Below are 19,159 nucleotides of genomic sequence, written 5' to 3' on the forward strand. Positions count from 1 at the left end.
CCAGCCCCCTGCTAATGGAGCAAAGAGACACCTCTTTAAAAGTGGTGTTGATTCTCTTGATTGAAAGAGGAGAGCAACTGGCCCTATCCAGCCCCAGCACAAAGTCCCTTGGGGGGGGGGGGCTGTTCCTGGTACCCAACTTATGTGTCTTTTTAGAGTGTGAGCCCTTTAGGAAAGTTCACTTTTGAACTATTGACGCTTCCAGTATCAGGGCAGTGTGTGCTCACGTGTGCCTCCAGAATAGGGCCTTCCTGATTCAACCTGAGCGGGATCTAAAATTAACAGAGTGGACATCCAAAAACCTGTGCTGCGCATGCCTTCGAAGGAACACTGCTCTGCACTCGGGCCCACATTGCTTCTCCCCCATTAAGCTCAGACCACCACCCTGTCTCTGTAAGTTAAGCTTGAACACACACACACACCCCTGTCCCCATCAGGGCAGCTTTGCTCTGAGCAACTCTGGCTCGGCTGCTTGGGAAGTTGTTCTTCCACCGGCATTGCCCTCAGCTCTGCTCTGGAGGAAGTCATCCCAGCCTCTTCAGCTCCTCCGTGTGTTCAGTTTCCTTTTCATGACAAGGCTTGATTGAGACCCTGAGCCAAGCCAAACACTCTTCCCAGCAGGGCATTTCCCTCATCACTCGCAGAGGGTCAATTGCCCCTTACCAGAAGCAAGGTCACCCAGTGTATAATTGCACAGAGAGGAAACGTTTTGGGAAGAAGTAAGAAACAATTGAACCAGTTTATTTAAACACAAACACACACACACTCAACAAGTAACCCAGATCCCCCTCGCCGTGGTTCAGCTGTAGTTTTACACCGAGGCAATTCACACAAGCAGTGAAGAGCAACTGGAGCTTTAAATGGCACCCAGCTGCGCAAGCATCCAAGATTGGCTCAGTCATTCCAATGCTCTGGCTTTCAGGTGACGATCCTCGAGGGCCATTCGGAGGACATTATCCCGCAGCTGAAGAAAAAATACGAGGTGGACACCCTGGATTTTGTCTTCCTGGACCACTGGAAAGAAAGATACACACCAGACACCAAGTTGCTGCAAGTGAGTTTGAGCCCTTTCCTCCGTAGCAATTACGAGCTGCATCCCGGAATTCTGTGCAAGTCCTGAGTGGCCTTGACCCCAACTCCGTAGCGCTGCACCTGTGCCATGGCCCAGAGCAGAGATGCCCAAGCAGTAGTCCTCCCGAGGTTGCTCAACTACAACTCCCATCATCCTCAGCTACAATTTATTGCGGCCGAGGATGATGGGAGTTGTGGTTCAGCCACATCGGGAGGACCACTAGTTGGGAACGCTTGGCACAGAGTAACTTGCTAACTGCAATAAAATGCAGGAAATATAGAATGTAATGGAAGCATATTGTAAAGAAGTTTATAATAGAAAGGATGTACCATATATGCAAAAACAATTAGACAGGCCTCTATGTCTTGTCTTACTGTATTATTGTAATCTACTTGATATTTATTCAGGAATGGTTAACATGTTGTTCATTGGATGTTGGAAAAGGGGTCTTTATTGAGACGATTTGTTCAAGGAAACTTCTGCCTTCGAATCCCGCCTTCGAATGATGAAGATTACAACACTTGAAACCTAGTGCAACGTGTTTTCTAGATTTGTTTATTTATGCAGCCTGAGTTTTCAGTATAGTTCACTATAGTGTTCCAGAGCTCTCTAGAAGCCCAACACAGCCTAGAACCAGTGTTCTCTAACCGGGACTCCCAGATGTTGACTTCAACTCCCATAATCCCCAGCCAAAGGCCACTGCAGCTGGGGATGCTGGGAGTTGTAGTGAACAACACCTGGGAATCCCTGTTAGAGGGAACAGTGCCTAGAACCTGTGTGAAACACACCCGCTGGATACAAGACAAGGCCCCATCTAATCCAGCATCCTGTTTGACACAGATGCCTCAGGTCCTTCTTACCCTAACCGGCCATGTGTAAGTTTTATCAGCAAGACCCCAACATTGTTGGACTACAACTCCCATGGCCAAAGGCCACTGTGGCTGGCTATGATGGGAGCTGTAGTCCAGCAACATTGGGGGGACCCAAGTCTGATAACTTCTGCAAGTAAGGGATTCTTAACAGTGACGCATAAAGGCATTCTGTATACAAAGCAAATTTGTATCCCGCCCACTACCGAAACTGCCTGGAGAGTATTTTGTTTCATTTACGATTTAAAATATTTCTGTACCGGCCAAAACTTGCGTCTCTGGGTGGTTTACAATTAAAATTGTTTGAAACATTAAATCAATTAACACTTGAAATCATCTAGTATAGTAATTCTCCTGGGTGTGCTTTGGAATGTGCATCAGAACATGCGTCTGATTGGCTGAGGCGCACCCAGGAGAATTGGCAGTGTGCCCGGTCGCTGCAGAGGCAGCATTCAGCTCTGCAGGCTGGGCCCGGCCGGAGACTGGGGCAGGTATGGGGGGTGGGGGGGGTGTAGAAAGAGCACACAGACGCTCTGTGTTGGGGTCAGCTAGTTTAGCACATTAAAGCATTTAAAACCCAACATTAAAAATATTAAAACTATAAATCTAATTAAAAGCCTGGGTGAATAAATGTGTCTTCAGCGCCTTTTTAAAAGTTGCCAGAGCTGGGGAGGCTCTGATTTCAGCAGGGAGCGCGTTCCAAAGTCCAGGAGCAGCAACGGAGAAGGCCTGTCCCCGAGTAGCTGCCAGACAAATTGGCGGCACCCACAGCCAGACCTCTCCAGATGCCCTTAACCACCCTGTTGAGATCCAAATGATACTCTCCTCCTACCAACAATTAAAGATCCAAGAGTGAAGGTTCCTGCACAGACCCAGTTGAAATGAACAAAAGCACTCCACATTGTGCTGAGTTATTATTAGGGGAAGTATAACAGCTTTGAAACCAATTAAGGCAGAAGAAAGACCCAGCTTTTCTAAGGCCTCTCACCCCCGGGAGCCACACTAGAACTGTGAGTTCTTACCCTGAGATTCCTTGTCCAGAACGCTTCTCTTTCTCCTCCTCCCCAGGAATGTGGTTTGCTGAGGAAGGGCTCCATTCTCCTGGCTGACAATATCATCTTCCCTGGGGCGCCCGAGTTCGTCAAGTACATCCGGAACAACCAGCGCTTTGAGTGCACCACCTTCCTTTCTCACCTGGAGTACATGAAGGCAGAGGATGCCATGGAAAAGGCTGTCTACCTGGGATAGAAACTGAGAGAGAACCTGTGTTCTGTTCACAACAGTACCTCTGTGAGCACACGCCTTAGTCCTGTCTGTGCTTTAGCTTTCTGTCATTTTGGACTTGCAATTAAAGCAAGTTATGATGTGAGCCCTCTGTTTAAAACAGGCCTGCTCAACTTCGGCCCTCCTGCAGATGTTGGCCTACAGTTCCCATAATTCCTGGCTATTGGCTGCTGTGGCTGAGAATTATGGGAGTTGTAGTCCAAAAACAGCTGGGGGGGCCTAAGTTGAACAGGCCTGGTTTAAAAGGATCATATTAAATCCATTAATGATTTAATCGACTAACCCTATTAAAAAGAAAGCTGGGCTGTAGGAGGCGCTTTTGTCGAAATAGGCTAGGTGTAGCATCCAAGGACAGTTTTGTGGTTTTTCTACTTTTGATTTACAGACATTTTCAATGATCAATGGAAACATGGTAAAATCAACTGCATCGGTTGGGCTTCTGTTTCTAAAAACAGCAAGGCCAACCGGCTTTAAGTCCAAAATCGTAAAGTTTGCTTTGTGTTCCTTAGCCAAACACAAAAAGCAAACCAAGAGATAGAATCTCAAGGTGCTGTGAAGAAAGAGCCCGATGCGTTTCAGCCACAAGAGGCTTTCTCCAGGGGCAACGTTTTAGCCTCTTGTTTTGCTTTTGGGCTGGGTGCTTCCTGTTTCCCCCCCCCCTGTCCTGTCCAGTTTGTTTACAGTCACTGACCAGATAATCTGCATTTTTTAACTAAACATAATTGGTGAGAAATACCAGTGAGTAGGTTGATTCTTGAAAGCTTGCCAGTGGGGTGTGTGGATATTTGCTTATTTTGTACAACTGACTGTGTCTGCTAGTTTGGAGGAGGCGGAAACCTCGGCTGGCACTTTGCTTCTTACTTTTGGGAACCCTTCACTACACACACAGTCCTGCAAGCAACATGCAGTTGGAAGCCATCCAATATTTCATAGACAGACCTAGAGAGACACACAATGCTAATACCCCAATTCACTTATCAAGGATCACTGCCAAAGTGTGCGTGTGTCTGGACGGAGGGCTCTGCTCTTATCTTCTCTCTGCTGTATTTATTTCCTGTGCAAATCATCTCTCCAAACCAAGCAGGTGTGTGCCCAATTTGAAATTTCTCCACCTTGCTGTCAAGGAACAGACATTATGAGCGGGAGTTGCCAAGCAATTCTGCTTGTCCCGGAAATGCTAAACTGGTAAATTGATAAGGCCTGCATTTTGCTTTATTTTGAAATAAGCTCGTGAAGCAATTTAAAAACATCATTTACCAATGTTTGTTTATAGAGAGAGAGAGAGACCTTCGATGTTAAAATGCATTCCTGGCACATGAAACCTTAAATTAGAAAAGGGATGCTGGAGTGAAGAAATGACAGCTTGGCACGCCACCTCCAAAAGGCTGATGCCCCCCTACCCTGGAGCAGTCGCTATAAGATTAGTCAAGCAAAACGGGTCTTAGAAGGAAAGGTTGACTCGTGGCGTTTGATTCCTGAACACCCATCACACCTCTCTCTAGTAGAACACACACACACAAAACAAACCATTAGAACCCTGTTGGAAATGTTGTGTTTGTCAAAGGGACCAGTCATGCTGACTGATGACTGTTCAGCTTTCTTTTACTGTTCCTGGGGCCAAGGTACACACTCTCGTTAAATGCCTAGCCTGGCCCTTCATGCTAATTGTTTGCATTGAAATGCCAGCCATGGTGGCTCAGGCCCAAGGCCTATCTAGTCCAGCATCCCTTTTCACACCGTGGCCCACCAGATGCATCTGGGAAGCCCACAGGCAGGAGATGAAGGCATGCCCTCTCTCCTGCTGTTACTCCCCTGCAACTGGCATTTGGAGGCATCTTGCCTCTGAGGCTGGAAGTGACCTATAAAGGGGGTGAGGATGATCAGAACTGGAACCATGAGAAGGGGGGGTCCCCCCACCCCTCTGCTGTTCTGGGCTGCCATTCTGGGCACTACATTTTAAGGAGGATATTGATAAACTGGTGTGGGTTGAAAGGAGGACAGCATAGACGACGAGGGGAGCTGCTCTTGTGGTAGCAAGCATGACTTGTCCCCATAGCTAAGCAGTGTCTGCCCTGGTTGCCTCTGAATGGGAGACTTGATGTGTGAGCACTGGAAGAGATTCCCCTCAGGGGATGGAGCCGCTCTGGGAAGAGCATCTAGGTTCCAAGTTCCCTCCCTGGCAGCATCTCCAAGAGAGGGCCGAGAGAGATTCCTGCCTGCAACTTTGGAGAAGCCACTGCCAGTCTGTGAAGACAATACTGAGCTAGATGGACCAATGGTCTGACTCCGTATATGGCAGTTTCCTATGTTCCTATGGGGGGGGGGTCTGAAAACTAAGACCTATGCGGGAGCTGGGTCTGCTTAGCCTGGAGGAGAGAAGACGAAGAGGAAACATGATCACTCTCTTCAACTAACTGCAGGGCTGTTGCTCTTGAGGGAAGGAATAAAGCAATGCGGAAGAAGCAGATATAGGCTAGACATTAGGAGGAATTTCCTAACAGTAAGAGCCGTTTGTCTGAAAACCTCCAGCAATGGAGGTAGATGGATCCTCTGTCAGAGGCTGGACAGCACTTTTCAGAGATGCTGTTGCCCTTTCTTCCTCTGAGTAGAGGGTTTTGAAGAGCTCTAAGGGACCCTTCAGTTCTAAATTTCTGTGGCTCTTACCGCCTCTCCTAATGTTACCGCCAACTCGTCTGGTGGATACACTGAGACGGGCCTTCTCGGTCGCTGCCCCGAGACTGTGGAATGTGCTCCCTGCTGAGATACGATCCTCCCCATCTCTGGCAATTTTCAAAAAAACCAACTGAAAACCCGTCTTTTTGCCCAAGCTCTATCGGCTTCCTAAAAAAAAAAAAAAAAAATCGGTTTTAATTTCTAGTTTATTTTTATTTATTTTTTAGTTTTTGTATATGTTTTTAACTTGTTTTATGCTATTGTTAGCCGCCCAGAGACGAAAGTTTGGGGCGGTGTACAAATTAGAGAGAGAGGAGAGAGAGAGAGGACAGAGGAGGAAGAGAGGAGAGAGGAGAAAGAGAGGAGAGAGAGGTCTCTGTGTAGGGAGAGGTTTGTCACTAAGTCGTCCGTTGCCACTGGAGCCAACTGGCAGATTCCCTCTCCAAGCAAATGGCAACCTTGTGTGTGTGTGGGGGGAGAAGTGTTTTGGGGAAAAGTTCTCTTTCTGCACGGTTCCTGATCCTCTCCCCTCCCTGCTTTGTGGCTGCTGTCTGCATTGGAAAGAAATGAGCCTGAAAGGCCAGGCATGTTCAGTGTCACGTGTTAAGTTGGCCCTTGCCTTTCCGCCTTCTACAGCCAAGTCACATCATTGCTTACAAGTGAGAGGCCAACACAGAGAATTACCGCGTCTTGCTAAAAGTTACGTACTGCTGGTCACTGGTCTAAAATGACATGCAATTCAGATTTATAAATAAAAATAGTTTTTCCAAAGAGAACTCATTGTGTAATTCCTGCGCTTGTGTCACTGCTGCCGGCACTCTTTATCATTAATGCTGCCTGCAAGACATTAAATCGTAGAAAGTGCGAGCTGGCAGAGGTCTCAGAGCTCTTCTAGTGCAGCTCACAGTTTCTAGGGACACAATTTCTACTTCTCTCTGGGCTAATAATAAGCCCCAGAGTTTCCAAAGCTCTGCAATCATGGATCCATTTTTGGGAGCGAGTATGTGTTGCCCGTTTTCAAGACACCGCTGATGAATTAGAAAGTCAAAATACTCCCCAACTGTACAGCGGCATGTTTTGGACCACAAACCGTCCTAAGCTTAATTAAGATCAATTAGCCAAATAAGAAATATTGGGGTCGTTTGCTGATGCCTTCTCTCTATTGCTTCCCATTTATCCACAAGACCGTGGTTTCATTTGAAGAATTGCATTCATTAATCATGGCGAGGAAAGAATGGGAGGAAAGAGAGACCATCTGTAGCCACGATCAAAGAAAAGGCACCAGAACTCAATGCATAAAATCTTTTGGAACTAATTTCAGTCAACAATCATCTGTAACATGTATACACAACACACAAAGTATGGAATTCACTGCTGTTATATGATCGAAGATGTTCTCAACAGGGAATTAAATACAGGCAGCAAAGGTCTAACGGCTACTTACCATGATTGCTAAATGGAGCCCCAATGGCCAGAAGCAGTCTATCCCTGATGCATCCGGCCGACCACACTTGGAAGCTGGTCACCACTGGCTGGATCCAGCTGGGCTCTTCTTATGTTCTTAATGCTGAGCAGGCCTGAGCAGAGATGTCAACGCAGGACCTTGCAGGAACGGTGCCCAAGCACTCCTGAGCCATGTCATCATTTCAGCAACACCGTCTGGGAAGCCTGACAACCAAAGGGTTTCCAGTTCCCCACTTTTCCCGAGCCCCAGAACAGATTTGTGGAGTAACTTCAGCCAAAGCAATCCAAATGCTCAGAAGGAAAATAAAACACCCTGAAGCTAAAATTACTTTCAGTGCATGTCGTCCTCTAGCATGATAAGTTGACCGGACTGGTTCCCGGGGATTCCTGCCCTTGTGCTGGGAGCCTTGGTTAGTAAATGGTTTTCGTCCCCCAACTTCACCTGCCTTCCAGAGAGGGTTGCCAGCCTGGAGCTTTGCACTCTAGTCCTATTCAGACATTATGCTGAGCACTCACACCTGTGTACTTAGGCACAGAACTGTACACGGGAATAATCACACACATGCTATGTTGAACGCAGGCACAGCAGTACACTTAACTTCCGATCTGTACCACCCATTTGAGGGTTTGCATCCAGATTCACTCTGAAAATGGGCAGAGGTATAGTTATCCATACAAAAGCCAGTGGGGTGTAGTGGTTAGAGTGCTGGACTAGGACCGGGGAGACCCGAGTTCAAATCCCCATTCAGCCATGAGGCTTGCTGGGTGACCCTGGGCCAGTCACTTCTCTCTCAGCCTAGCCTACTTCACAGGGTTGTTGTGAAAGAGAAACTTAAGTATGTAGTGCACCGCTCTGGGTTCCTTGGAGGAAGAGCGGGATATAAATGTAATAATAATAATAAAAGCATTATTAGAGCACACAGACTACCATATACTTGTACAACTTAACGTCTGAATAGGGCGAATACGAATACTACTGATATTTATATACTGAATGCTCTTGTTACACACAGATTTGTTATCTGCAGTTTCGTGTATCTGGGGTCAGGTAATCTCTTGCCTGCAGCCTTGGAGAAGCTGCTGCCAGTCTGTGTAGACAATACTGAGCTGGATGGACCCAGGGTCTGACTCGGTATATGGCAGCTTCCTATGTTGCTATCAGTTTTCCCTCTAATGCGTGCACTCACAAATTGGTTGATGTCCGCTGAGTTAATTTTAGATGCCGCACAGGATGAAGCAGGAAGGCCCCACTCTGAATGCAGGTGCGCACACACTGCCTTGAAACTGCCACCTGGAAAAAAACTCATTCCGCACACAGATGAAAAAATTACAGAGAACAGAGGTTCCTTTGACATGGGACAAGCCCAAGATTTACCAATGGTCCTGCAAGACAGCTGAACTGGCTCACTCATTATGGAAGCACCAAGTTCCCCGCAATATTCTGGCCCCATCTGGTGCAACATCACTAGTCATACTTACGAAGTCCATTTGCATGTCTATTAGGCTGCAAAGGCAACCACAGAACGTGGTAGGAACCCACATAAGCTTGCTGGATCACTTACCCACGCGAACCAGGACGTGAGAGACGGCTTCCCCACCTGCCATTTCAAGAGACACTTGGCCTCTCTTTATTCCTGGGCTTGGTTCTCGCACGTCTGAACTGTGGATAAGAAAACTGCTGCGCAGGAATAAGGCAGGCCCAATCCAAACAACAGAAAGGAACGTTTTGGCAGGCAGAGCTTTCCTTTAACGAGAAACACCCAAGCCTGTTAGGAGACACCAACCGGCACCCAAGAGAGAGAGAGACCCAAGTCAAAGCAGTACACCGGAGACTGTCGGAATCCAAAACGGATGAGGGCCCCGCGGTTTCCAGGTTCGCCTTTGACATCACCGGAACGGGTGATGAGCTCACAACGAACGGGTTCTGACAGCTGTAAAAGGTCAATGTGTAGAAATAATCCATTTCATTTTAGCTGGCTGTCTTCTTCAAGTGGCTTGTGGCCATGTTAGTACACGGTGAACGGTTTCCCTTTCCGACGCCAGAAGCCCCAGCCCAGCAGAACGCTGATGAAGTTGAGCTCCCTTCACCTCATCCATTGCTAGGAGCGCCATGAATGCTCAGACAAGGAAGACCTGGTCTCCCAACCCAAAGGGCGCCCAGCGCCAACCCAAATAACCAGCCCCACACGTGTTTGATTCAGGCATTGTTTATTGAAAACACATCAAATTGTTAACCTACACACCTGGTTTCAACAAGCATTCTACTTGTCTGTGTTACGGAAAGTTCCTAGAATAATATTAATACATTCGAGTTATGTTAAACATTGGTTCTGTGAAAGCGTAATCCCCCGCTCTTACTCTTAAAACCAAGCCGGTCTGCTTATAGTACAGTGTAAATACAATGCAAAAGGACCCCCCCCGTCCCACACACACACTGTTCCCCTCGCCTCACCGGTCTAAAACGACAGCAATCATGTTGAGGAAGATTACACGAGATGACACATGGTTGGTTTTGTCCTATTTCGGGTTTGGGCCCCCTCTAATGCCCTGCTACTGTGAACATTTTAAGGCACATGATTTTTACACACACTGGCTCTAAATCCGCCAGGACGCTGCTTGTGTTGAGGGCACCGGTCTTGCACATGAATATGCCCTCTGCTGGATTCTGGCGGCCCCACACGCGGCAACCTCAAAGCCACCCTGCTGCCACTTTCTAACTTATACCCACTCAAATCTGGGACAGAAACTTTTCCCCCGTTCACATTTTGGCTGCTTCTTTGCTTAGTGTTTCATAGACGTGAGGACTCAAAGAGTGCTGTGGACCTTAAGAGACCAGCTGGTCTACTGTGGCACGAGTTTCAGAAGACTAGACCTGTCAGTGGCTACGAGTCTGGTGGCTGTGGGCCACCTCCAGCCTCAGAGGCACGATGCCTCTCGATACCAGTTGCAGGGGAGCATCAGCAGCAGGAGAGAGGGCATGCACAGACCTCTTGCCTGTGGGCTCCCCAGAGGCATCTGGTGGGCCACTGTGGGAAACAGGCTACTGGACTAGATGGGCCTCCTTGGGCCTGATCCAGCAGGGCTGTTCTAAGGTTCTTAAGAGGCAGGACATCATGAACACAGTGCAATATCTACCTGCATAACTCAGGTGGATCGTGCACCATCTGCCTGTACTACTAATGTCCCGTTGATGCAGGCATACTCCTCACTTGATGTCCGAATGGGTTGTACCACTTTGGACTGTAGGGGATTTTTGTTTGTTTCTAAATACTCCCCTATAGAAAAATACTCTCTGCAAATAGAAAACAAGCACAGCAGGGAGTGCTTTCTACCAGATGTGCTAGATTTCTGCCTGCAGGGAGGTGTGCACATGGAACAGCATTAAAATGTGGCCCCTCCACCTGAAGCAGCACTGCTCATTATACCATGAAAGGATTCCACCACCTGATTCCACATGTGTAGCCCAGGCTCTAGGGATGCCTTTGCCTGGGTGCAAGGGCCATCACATGATGTCATCATGAAGTCAAATCAGAGCAAGGGCACTAATTCCTGTCCTCACTCAGTATTGACTAGTGGGTAAACCAGAAAATGGCACCTGGCCATAGTCAGGCCTGCTGGGATTGTGATCACCGCTATTGCCAGGACCATAAAGCAGGGGGTGGGAGCAGCAACATATAGGGCACAGGCAGAGGGAGTGTCCCAAGAACTTCCAGACTTTAGATCTTTAGATCAGGAAAAGTTCTGAGAAGAACTTTCAGCCCAGTGCTAGGAGTAATCATTCTCATCTATATAAATTACTTCCAGGGCTGTGAGTGTCAACCAGCTTTTGAAACACAGATCTGGTTCCAGGATTTGAGGTATCCCTCCAGAAATACCTCCAAGAAGACTAGAAGCATGGATGTCTCCCTCTGTCCAAGCTGCCACAAGTTCCAACAGGCTGAGCACATCAGCGCACTCACCAAACTAGAATCCCTCCCAACCTTGGCAACAGAGGAGAACACAGCTGGTGTGCTTGGGCCAGGTGGTACCACCCCACCTTCCTACCTGTCCCACACAGGTGTGCCTGCTTCTCTTTGCCATTCAAGGCTACCTGACTTTGCCAGATGCAGCTAGGGAGTGACAGGGGGGTGGGGAGTAGATAGCATCCTAATGTTCTCAGAGTCAAGCATAAAACGAGATGGGGGGGAAACTTTCCCTGGCATCCATGTGTAGCCATACACCTCTGTATCCCACACGTCCTGGCAGGACATCATCTCATGGGTAGACATTCAGGCAGCAGCTGATCTCTGCTTTCCCTTAAAAACTACAGGGCGTCCCTCAGAGCCCAAAGCGGAACCTTTCCCAGCTTCAACAGCACCAAGGTGGTGCCGATAGGCCCCTGAATAACTGAGCGGGAGAGAACATCCATTATGGATGGCAGCTTCCATCTTGGAGCACACCAGGGGCTTGGGGAAGAAGCCGCGCTTAATTGTCCTCTTTGCTAAGCAGGATCTGCCCTGGTTTGCATTTGGATGGGGCCACATGCGAGCGCTGCCTGCTGTAAGATAGCCCCCTTCGGCGACGGGGCCCTAGCTCAGTGGAAGTGCATCTGCAGGCTTGCATGCAGAAGGTCCCAGGTTCCATCCCTGGCAGCATCTCCAGGTAGGGCTGGGAGAGACTCCTGCCTGAAGCCTTGGACAGCCACTGCCAGTCAGTGTAGACAAGACTGGGCAAGCTGGACCAATGCTCTGACTCAGTATATGGCAGCTGCCTGCATCCCTAATCGGGGGATTTGGCACAATAAAGATAATTCCGGCGTGCCGTAAGAGCGAAGGCCAAGGAAGCTAGAGTCCCACGGTGCCAGACCGGACTGAGCCGTGATTGGTTAAGAATGTAGCAAGAGCCCGGTGGGGCTAGATGAAGGCTGCTCAATGCCTTTGCTTCTACAGCATCATGAAACAGCTGCAACCCTAAGCAAATCTCTCCAGGCCATCCACTGCACTTAGAATGGGAAACGGCTTCGTGTAACAACCAACCATTCTACACGCTTTATTATTTCTTTATTAGGGGAATGTTATCCCGCCTTTCCATTCAGAGAGCGCCCAAAGGGGCTTACATCAAAAATACACTGAAGCAATGAAGTTGTTAAAACAGTCTCCAAGGGGGAGCCCAAGCAGTCCGACTCGGCATCAGTCTAGGCAACCGCATCGGAGTTGAACCATACATTCTCGTGTTAGCGAGCTTTCCAGAGACTAAGGAACCCTTCCTGCTGGGGGCCTTAGGACAGAGGGGGTCACCCAGCCTCTCACACCTCGCCTGGCTTTTCAAACACCAGGAAAGCATAGTCACTTCCCTCCACTCGCCAACCAAAGTTTTTGGCTGTTACCAAACTCTTCTCCCTTATATAAGAGAGAGTGGTATCTTTACTACTCCAGCCAAAGAGGGACCCCCCTTCCCTTTGGGGTTGCCCACACCACTGCCAATCTGCTGCCTGTTGGGCCCAGTATTTACCCCCCCTCATCCCCCCCACCCCCCAGTTCTGGAAATGCCCACCCAGGTCGGCAGATATCAATGATTCAACTTTACATCTGCACCAATTCACCGTGGGCTGATCTTTCCCACAGATCCAGACTCCGGGGGTCCAAAGCTCCAAGGCAGCACCTTCCTCATCTTTGCAGTGAGCACCAACCTGGAACTACCCCCATGAGCACGTGATTTTGCCACTGGCCAATATGAATCGGGCCCAAATCTGATCCACTATCCGATTAGGTGCTGCTATTGTGGCCAGCTAGGTGTGATACCCCTGGGAGGAGGATAAACCCGCCATGATGGGCATAGCTATGCACTCTTGTGGGTCCTAAATATCTGGGCATCTGAGGTATAGAGTGCCCCTGCATAGGGAGGCTCCATCGTTAGCCATCAGCTCCAGCGGGTAGATTTGGGTAAACCAATGGCATTCACCAAGAGGGGGGTCCTGAAGGGGGTGGTTCGTCTGGCCATGGCCAGCGGGAAGGTGCCAAGGCAGTATGGGATACAAGGCCTATGACGACGGACCAATTAACGCCTACTTACTGATACATGCAAGCAGAGCAAGATAGTCACTGGACAAAGCGTGGGGGGAGGAACGGTCTGAGCTCCCATCACAGTCCCAGCACACATTGCTAAGGTGTCTCTTCTCCGGCACAGGACTCACATACGACTGCTATTGGTGGGGATGTAGTATCAAGAAGCTTGGGCACACACCAAAGTGACATACAGAACAAGCTATTACAAAGACGGGGGTGGGGGTGGGGAAGAAGCCAGCAACCCTAAGAGCCCCCTCCCTGGTGGGAGGAGCCACAGGCAGCCCCTTTGGAGCACCAGTCAACTCCTCAAACACCCTCAACTTTGGTTCATTCGAGAGAGAGCCGCCATTTTGCAACAGGGCGATTTCCCACCCAGACGACGTCATCAGTGGCATGTTTGACTACAGTGGGTTTGGATCCAACCTTTCCCCCAGCTTTGGATACTTAAGAACACATCTGCACATCTGACGATGCAGACATCCAGAAAGCCCAGTTCAGTGGTCATGATCCACAGTCCCTGCAACAAGGATCCCTAGACGTTGACTACAGCTCCCAGCATCCCCGGTTGCAAGGGCCTTTGGCTGAGGATTATGGGAGTTGTAGTCAGCAACATCTGGGAATTCCTGCTACAAGGAACACGTCAGAGAGCAGCCTGAAGTGGGCCAGGCTTGTGGGTCTGGGTGTGTGAGTCTCGCTTTGGATGCAAGAGGTCGAGTTCAATTCCCAGACAAGCCCATGCCCCAGGGGAAAGAGGGGCCACATTTCTATGGCTCTCGGGGAGGAGCCATAAGCTACTGGGACAGCACATGCTCTGCATGTGGAAGGTCCTGGAATCAAGCCCTGCTAGCTCCAGTTAGAGCATCTCAGCGAGCAGGGCTGGGAAAGAGCCCTACCTCCCGGAAAGAGCTCTCGGAAAGCTACCGTCAGGTTTGCCTCCGTCTGAAGAATTATGTCATGATCCTCCAGTCTCCAGGGCCCTTGAGAAGTAGGCCGTGGCCATGAAAACAGTAGGTATCATCTGCCTTTTAAAGAGAAACCGAGCCAAATGTGTTGGTTCAGATCAATGATGAGAATGAAGCAAGTGAGCATATATTGAACCGATCACCGACTTTGGCAAGCCAAAGGGCCGCCCTGCCTCTTGACAATCAAAACCCAACTCTGCCTTCTTCAAGGGCCTCATGAAATCACGCCCGCCCATCAGACACACAGCCCTGGGGCAGTCTGCAGAGGAGACGCACCCACCGGCTGTTTTTACGCTCCAGAACCAATGCCAGTCTATTGCTGGTAATCTTCCTTTTTGTTCCTGCAATCTCCTCCTATCTGCTCGCCTCCCAGTGGCACTTGTTATTGGCCCTGAATAACTCAGTGGCGTCGTCTCTCTCGGTCCTCTGGTAAATCACAGGATCGGACCGATACGGGGAGGATCTAAACCGTTCTCTCACGGGGGGGGGGCACTAATAAGCTACAACGCAGACGCCGTGAGTGACAACTTGCAGACGAGCTTTTTAAAAAAAATTCCCTTTGTATACAAAAAGAACTACACAAGATTCTTAAAGATGATATAAAAGTTGTTTGGCGTCAACAGCCCAGTTAAAAGGGTCTCCGCTTATCAAGAGTAGAAGTATGAAAAGAGCACCATGGTTAGAAGCTAGAAGATTTCTTGATCTGCTTTCCACTCTTTGCTGCTTAAGACCGCTGATGCAAAGAGGCCTCCAGTTCGAATCCGAATAGATCAATATGCCTCGGGTTCTTTGGCCAATGAGAACGCTTTGGCCTGCTTGGCCTTCCTCCTATAGGTCACTATCACCTGACTTTGCTTCCAATCGCCGCTGCTGCTTTCGGACAAAAGAAAGGGAGACAGGTCTATCCTTGTGTCTTGTACCTTTCCGTTTGCCAAATAGCTTCTGGCACTGGCCTTTTCCCTGAATCAATGCAAAACGCTTTCCTGCTACAAACTTACTTACATAGTTTTGGCAACCTATTTTCTGCACAACAATATATAGATATAGATATATATTTATATATGTAATTCATGTCAAATTTTATTTTCCTTTATACTCCAGAAGATACAAAGCTCTTGATGCTTGCTTTCTTTTCTTTTTTTTTAAAGGATTTTTTAAATTTTTTACAAAAAGTTAGATGTTTAACTAATACAGCATTTTTTTTGTTTTACTTTTTTATCTCCCCTGCCCCACCCTGACCATTTTAAATTACAAAGGAAGCAGCAGGCACTGAAAACCCCAAAATTAAATTTGATGGATTCAAAAAATGTGCTTTCCAGTCACACGATTTAAGTGAATATGGCAACCAATTTTCACAAAGAGAGAGAGCGAGAGAGAGAAATAAAAAGAAAGAGCGAGAGTGAAAATACGCAAGTGTAAGTGGGATTAGAAATTTAGAGTTCTGTTTTTTTTCTTTCTACACCGGACCAAACCCCAAAGAAATTAATATGGTTAAAGCACAAAGTATCACTGTATACAGTAAAGGCAGGAAAGGGATATGGTTATATAGCCACCCATGTCAAAAGCCTTGCCCAAGACCCATATGACAAAAGAGACCTTTGGTAAGACCTTGCACATAAGTAGAATGTCATCATTTCTCCAGTGAACAACCCAAAATTACAGACTAAAATATCCACACATGGGTGGCTTAGAAAAACATCTTACAGTTCCCTTTGAAGCAATCTTTGTTAATATTTTAGTCAAACTCATAGACAAAGTCCAGAAGCCAACCCATCAACAACATGCTGCCCATTAAGAAGAAAGGGAATCCTTCTTCTGTTCATGTTGAGCAAGGCTCAATGACACACAGTCAATCAGCTCCGCAGGGAGCCGAGATTTCCTTGTCAATGCGGACAGTAAAAACATGGAGGAGCCATTTATATGGTGGAAGTAAACAGAGCCGTTACAGAAGTCAAAAGGCAGAAGAATTGTACACCAAGATAATATAAAGAGCACAGTGTGATATTGTTTACTTCAAAAGTAGATTACACAAGCCCACGTCAATTTCGGCTTCCATGATTTCCAAGCCTTTCAACCAAGATTCTTTTTTAAAAAAAACTCTTTCTCCTTTCATTCCAATCCATCAAACTCAACTCAAAACAATTCTGCACTTCCCATGAATCAAAGAGTAAAACTTCAACATTAGGCCACCAAAAAAAAAAATCATCACTAATTTTTTTTTTTTTAATTCACAGTTCCAAAAAAAGGAAGAAAGGGAGGGGGGAAAAGGTGCTCTTTTCCATGACTATACCTAAGATATACTTGGAATATTCTGCAGTTTCTCTCTCACGCAAGAAATTGTTTCTCTCCTTTCCCCATCTCATGACCTTCATCTCCTACTTGACAACATCCACATAGAAGAGTCAGCTAAGAACCGAATCCATCCAACGTAAGCTTGGGATGTTTTCCCGATTTTATTCCGCCTTCTCCTGCAGGAAGGTAGACGGACTGGGGCGGGTGGGGTGTCGGTTGGGAATGTAACTGGTTCTTAAGAAGCAAAGTGGTCCTGTGGTAAGGCATGTTAGGGCGTCCTTCTGACGAAGGGTGTCCTTCTGACCCACCCACCCCACAAACCTGCAGCCCGGTTTGGTTCCACGGATGCAAATGCAAGGCCCTCCGAATTCAAATGGCAGTGATGGTTGATGAGATCCTGTGTGTTGATTCTTCTTTTAGTTGAGGAAAATAAAATAATAAAACAAGCGGGTTGGACTTTAGCCCTGAAAGAGAAAAGTCACTGTGGATTAATACAAAGAATGAGGTAGGTAGCTCTCCCTGCTGGGGGGCGGGGGCTTAGTTGAGTATTTTGATCCCACTCACCCACCACCACCACTCCAACCAATGGCACTTGGTGAGGATGACCACACAGGTATGCCCCCAGAGGTGAATGTTTGCCCTTTAAAAAGTAGTCACTGCTGATGTGACATTATCTAGCGCCCTGGTGGCGTTTTACGCATTTTACCAAACGGTGCAGAGTGAACGCACATTCAACACAACACACAGCAGCCAGTTCTTTAGTAGGTTTGCCTCTGTCTGCAAAGGAACCGGGAAGCCACAGCCGGGGAGGAGAAGAGACACAGCGAGGCAGATCAGACACCAACGAGACACAGTTAATCATGAGCCCCAATTACCGTGAAAAGGACCTACCATGCATGCAAATTAGACCCAGGAGTCAACAGGCTGGGGTTTAGGGTCCCGAGCATCCACCAGAGTCACCGAAGCCCTGTTACTCCTGTTAATGGTTTTCCTATTTGTGTCATTCTGCAGCCAACAGGGTGAGGCGTTAAAAGGAAAACAGAGCCGATTAATCAAACAGACACAGTTGCCAGTTCAAAAGGGCTGCAAGAGAAAGCATTAGTGCAGAGAGAGAGAGAGAGAGAGAGAGAGAGAGAGAGAGAGAGAGAGAGAGAGAGAACGAACACATTGGCAAAGGCGTGCCTCTTTGCAAACTCCACACAAAACCCATCTGTGAGTGCCAAGCAGAGCGTTTGGGACGCAAGCAAAGCAATTATAGCTCACGACTCGTGGCTTGGGCGGTAGCCGAGCCAGCGAACTGCGAACGGTAGAAATCAACGCACACTTCGCCTTTTTGGTGAAAGACGCATTCTGAACAGTGACCAAATTTGACTCTGCTGTGGCGGCTGTTGCCAGCTTCTCTAAAGCAGGAAGTGCACCTGGGGGGTGATTCCAAGGGTAACGGAATCGGGCACGATTCAACTTTTTCAATGATTCACGGGGCAATTCCAAGGGTAGCGGAATCAGGCACGACACAGCTTTTCCGATGATCCGCGGGGCAAGTCCAAGGGTAACGGAATCAGGCATGGTACAACTTTTGCAATAACTGTCGCCATAAGCAATATGTCAAGCTGATATTATATATACTCACTGGCAAGAGACCATCTCCTACCAGAAGGCCATTTTCTTACAAAACCCCTTAAATATTACAATTCGTGTCTGAAACAGAGATGTGAAGGCCTAGGGAAAAACTAGCGAGGGAGGGGGAGAATAGCCCCTCCTTTCCCCCTAGGCATCCTGGTCACCTGCACCAAAACACGATGGCTATTTCAATCCCATTAAGTGCCATAAACCATGGACAGGTTTAGGAGACAGATGTGCTGAGACAAAACAAGAGCAGATAGATGCTGAGGTGGCCGAAGGTATTGTGGCCAGACGCGAGCTGTCAGATGCTACCTTGCCTCATGCCCTTAGTGGCAAGCCAGTTTGGCAAGCCTCCTGGCAAGCTTTGAAAGTGGCCCGGAGGGTGAGGAGGAGAGAAGGTGGCCAGCGGCCTCCTCTCCTCTCCTCTCCTCTCCTCTCCTCTCCTCTCATGTGTCTTGCAAACTTTGCAAGTAGTGTGAGGAGAGGCACTCCTTGAAATGCTTGCAAGGGTCAGATTGGTTCTGAAGAACTGCTCTGATGATGGCAACAGGGGAAATTCTGCTTCCCGGCAGGCACCTCCATAATCTGCCAGCGGAGGCAGCGGCTTCACCTCGCCTCATGAAAGGGCCGCCCCTGTATAGATGTAAACAGTCATAGGGACATAGGCAGCTGCCTTATACTGAGTCAGACCCTTGGTCCATCTAGCTCAGTATAGTCTACCCAGACTGGCAGCAGCTTCTCCAAGGTTGCAGGCAGGAATCTCTCTCGGCCCTATCTTGATGCTGCCAGGGAGGGAACTTGGAACCTAGATGCTCTTCCCAGAGCGGCTCCATCCCCTAAGAGGAGTATCTTATAGTGCTCACACATGCAGTCCCC

At 48.2% G+C, this 19,159-nt stretch overlaps 2 protein-coding genes and 1 long non-coding RNA gene across 28 annotated transcripts in view; 1 reads left to right on the forward strand and 2 right to left on the reverse strand.

The window, feature by feature from the left end:
• COMT (catechol-O-methyltransferase) overlaps positions 1 to 6,674 on the forward strand; it is a 32,844-nt gene extending 26,170 nt beyond the window's left edge. For all 3 annotated transcript variants that reach the window (XM_053279381.1, XM_053279383.1, XM_053279380.1), the window contains exons 4-5: positions 923 to 1,054; positions 3,010 to 6,674. In XM_053279381.1, coding sequence (XP_053135356.1) covers positions 923 to 1,054; positions 3,010 to 3,189 — 312 coding nt within the window. In that variant the 3' untranslated portion in view covers positions 3,190 to 6,674. The remainder of the gene's footprint in view (positions 1 to 922; positions 1,055 to 3,009) is intronic.
• Positions 721 to 12,861, reverse strand: LOC128337867 (uncharacterized). Of its 2 annotated transcripts, XR_008312451.1 has the most exons (4): positions 7,343 to 12,861; positions 5,890 to 6,066; positions 2,964 to 3,135; positions 721 to 1,014 (listed from the first exon to the last, which is right to left on the reverse strand). It is a non-coding gene; the product is annotated as an uncharacterized LOC128337867 (long non-coding RNA). The 2 variants fall into 2 exon arrangements; XR_008312450.1 differs by lacking the exon at positions 5,890 to 6,066 and having other exon boundaries at positions 7,343 to 12,857.
• A 2,569-nt stretch (positions 12,862 to 15,430) lies between these two features.
• ARVCF (ARVCF delta catenin family member) overlaps positions 15,431 to 19,159 on the reverse strand; it is a 493,848-nt gene continuing 490,119 nt past the window's right edge. For 22 of the 23 annotated variants that reach the window (XM_053279337.1, XM_053279338.1, XM_053279344.1 and 19 more), the window contains 2 exons: positions 17,552 to 17,665; positions 15,431 to 17,124 (listed from right to left, as the gene is read on the reverse strand). In XM_053279337.1, coding sequence (XP_053135312.1) covers positions 17,564 to 17,665 — 102 coding nt within the window. In that variant the 3' untranslated portion in view covers positions 15,431 to 17,124; positions 17,552 to 17,563. The remainder of the gene's footprint in view (positions 17,125 to 17,551; positions 17,666 to 19,159) is intronic. The other variant, XM_053279342.1, reaches the window with a different exon arrangement.

This window comes from Hemicordylus capensis, chromosome 15 (assembly GCF_027244095.1).
Source record: "Hemicordylus capensis ecotype Gifberg chromosome 15, rHemCap1.1.pri, whole genome shotgun sequence".
NCBI lineage: Eukaryota > Metazoa > Chordata > Lepidosauria > Squamata > Cordylidae > Hemicordylus > Hemicordylus capensis.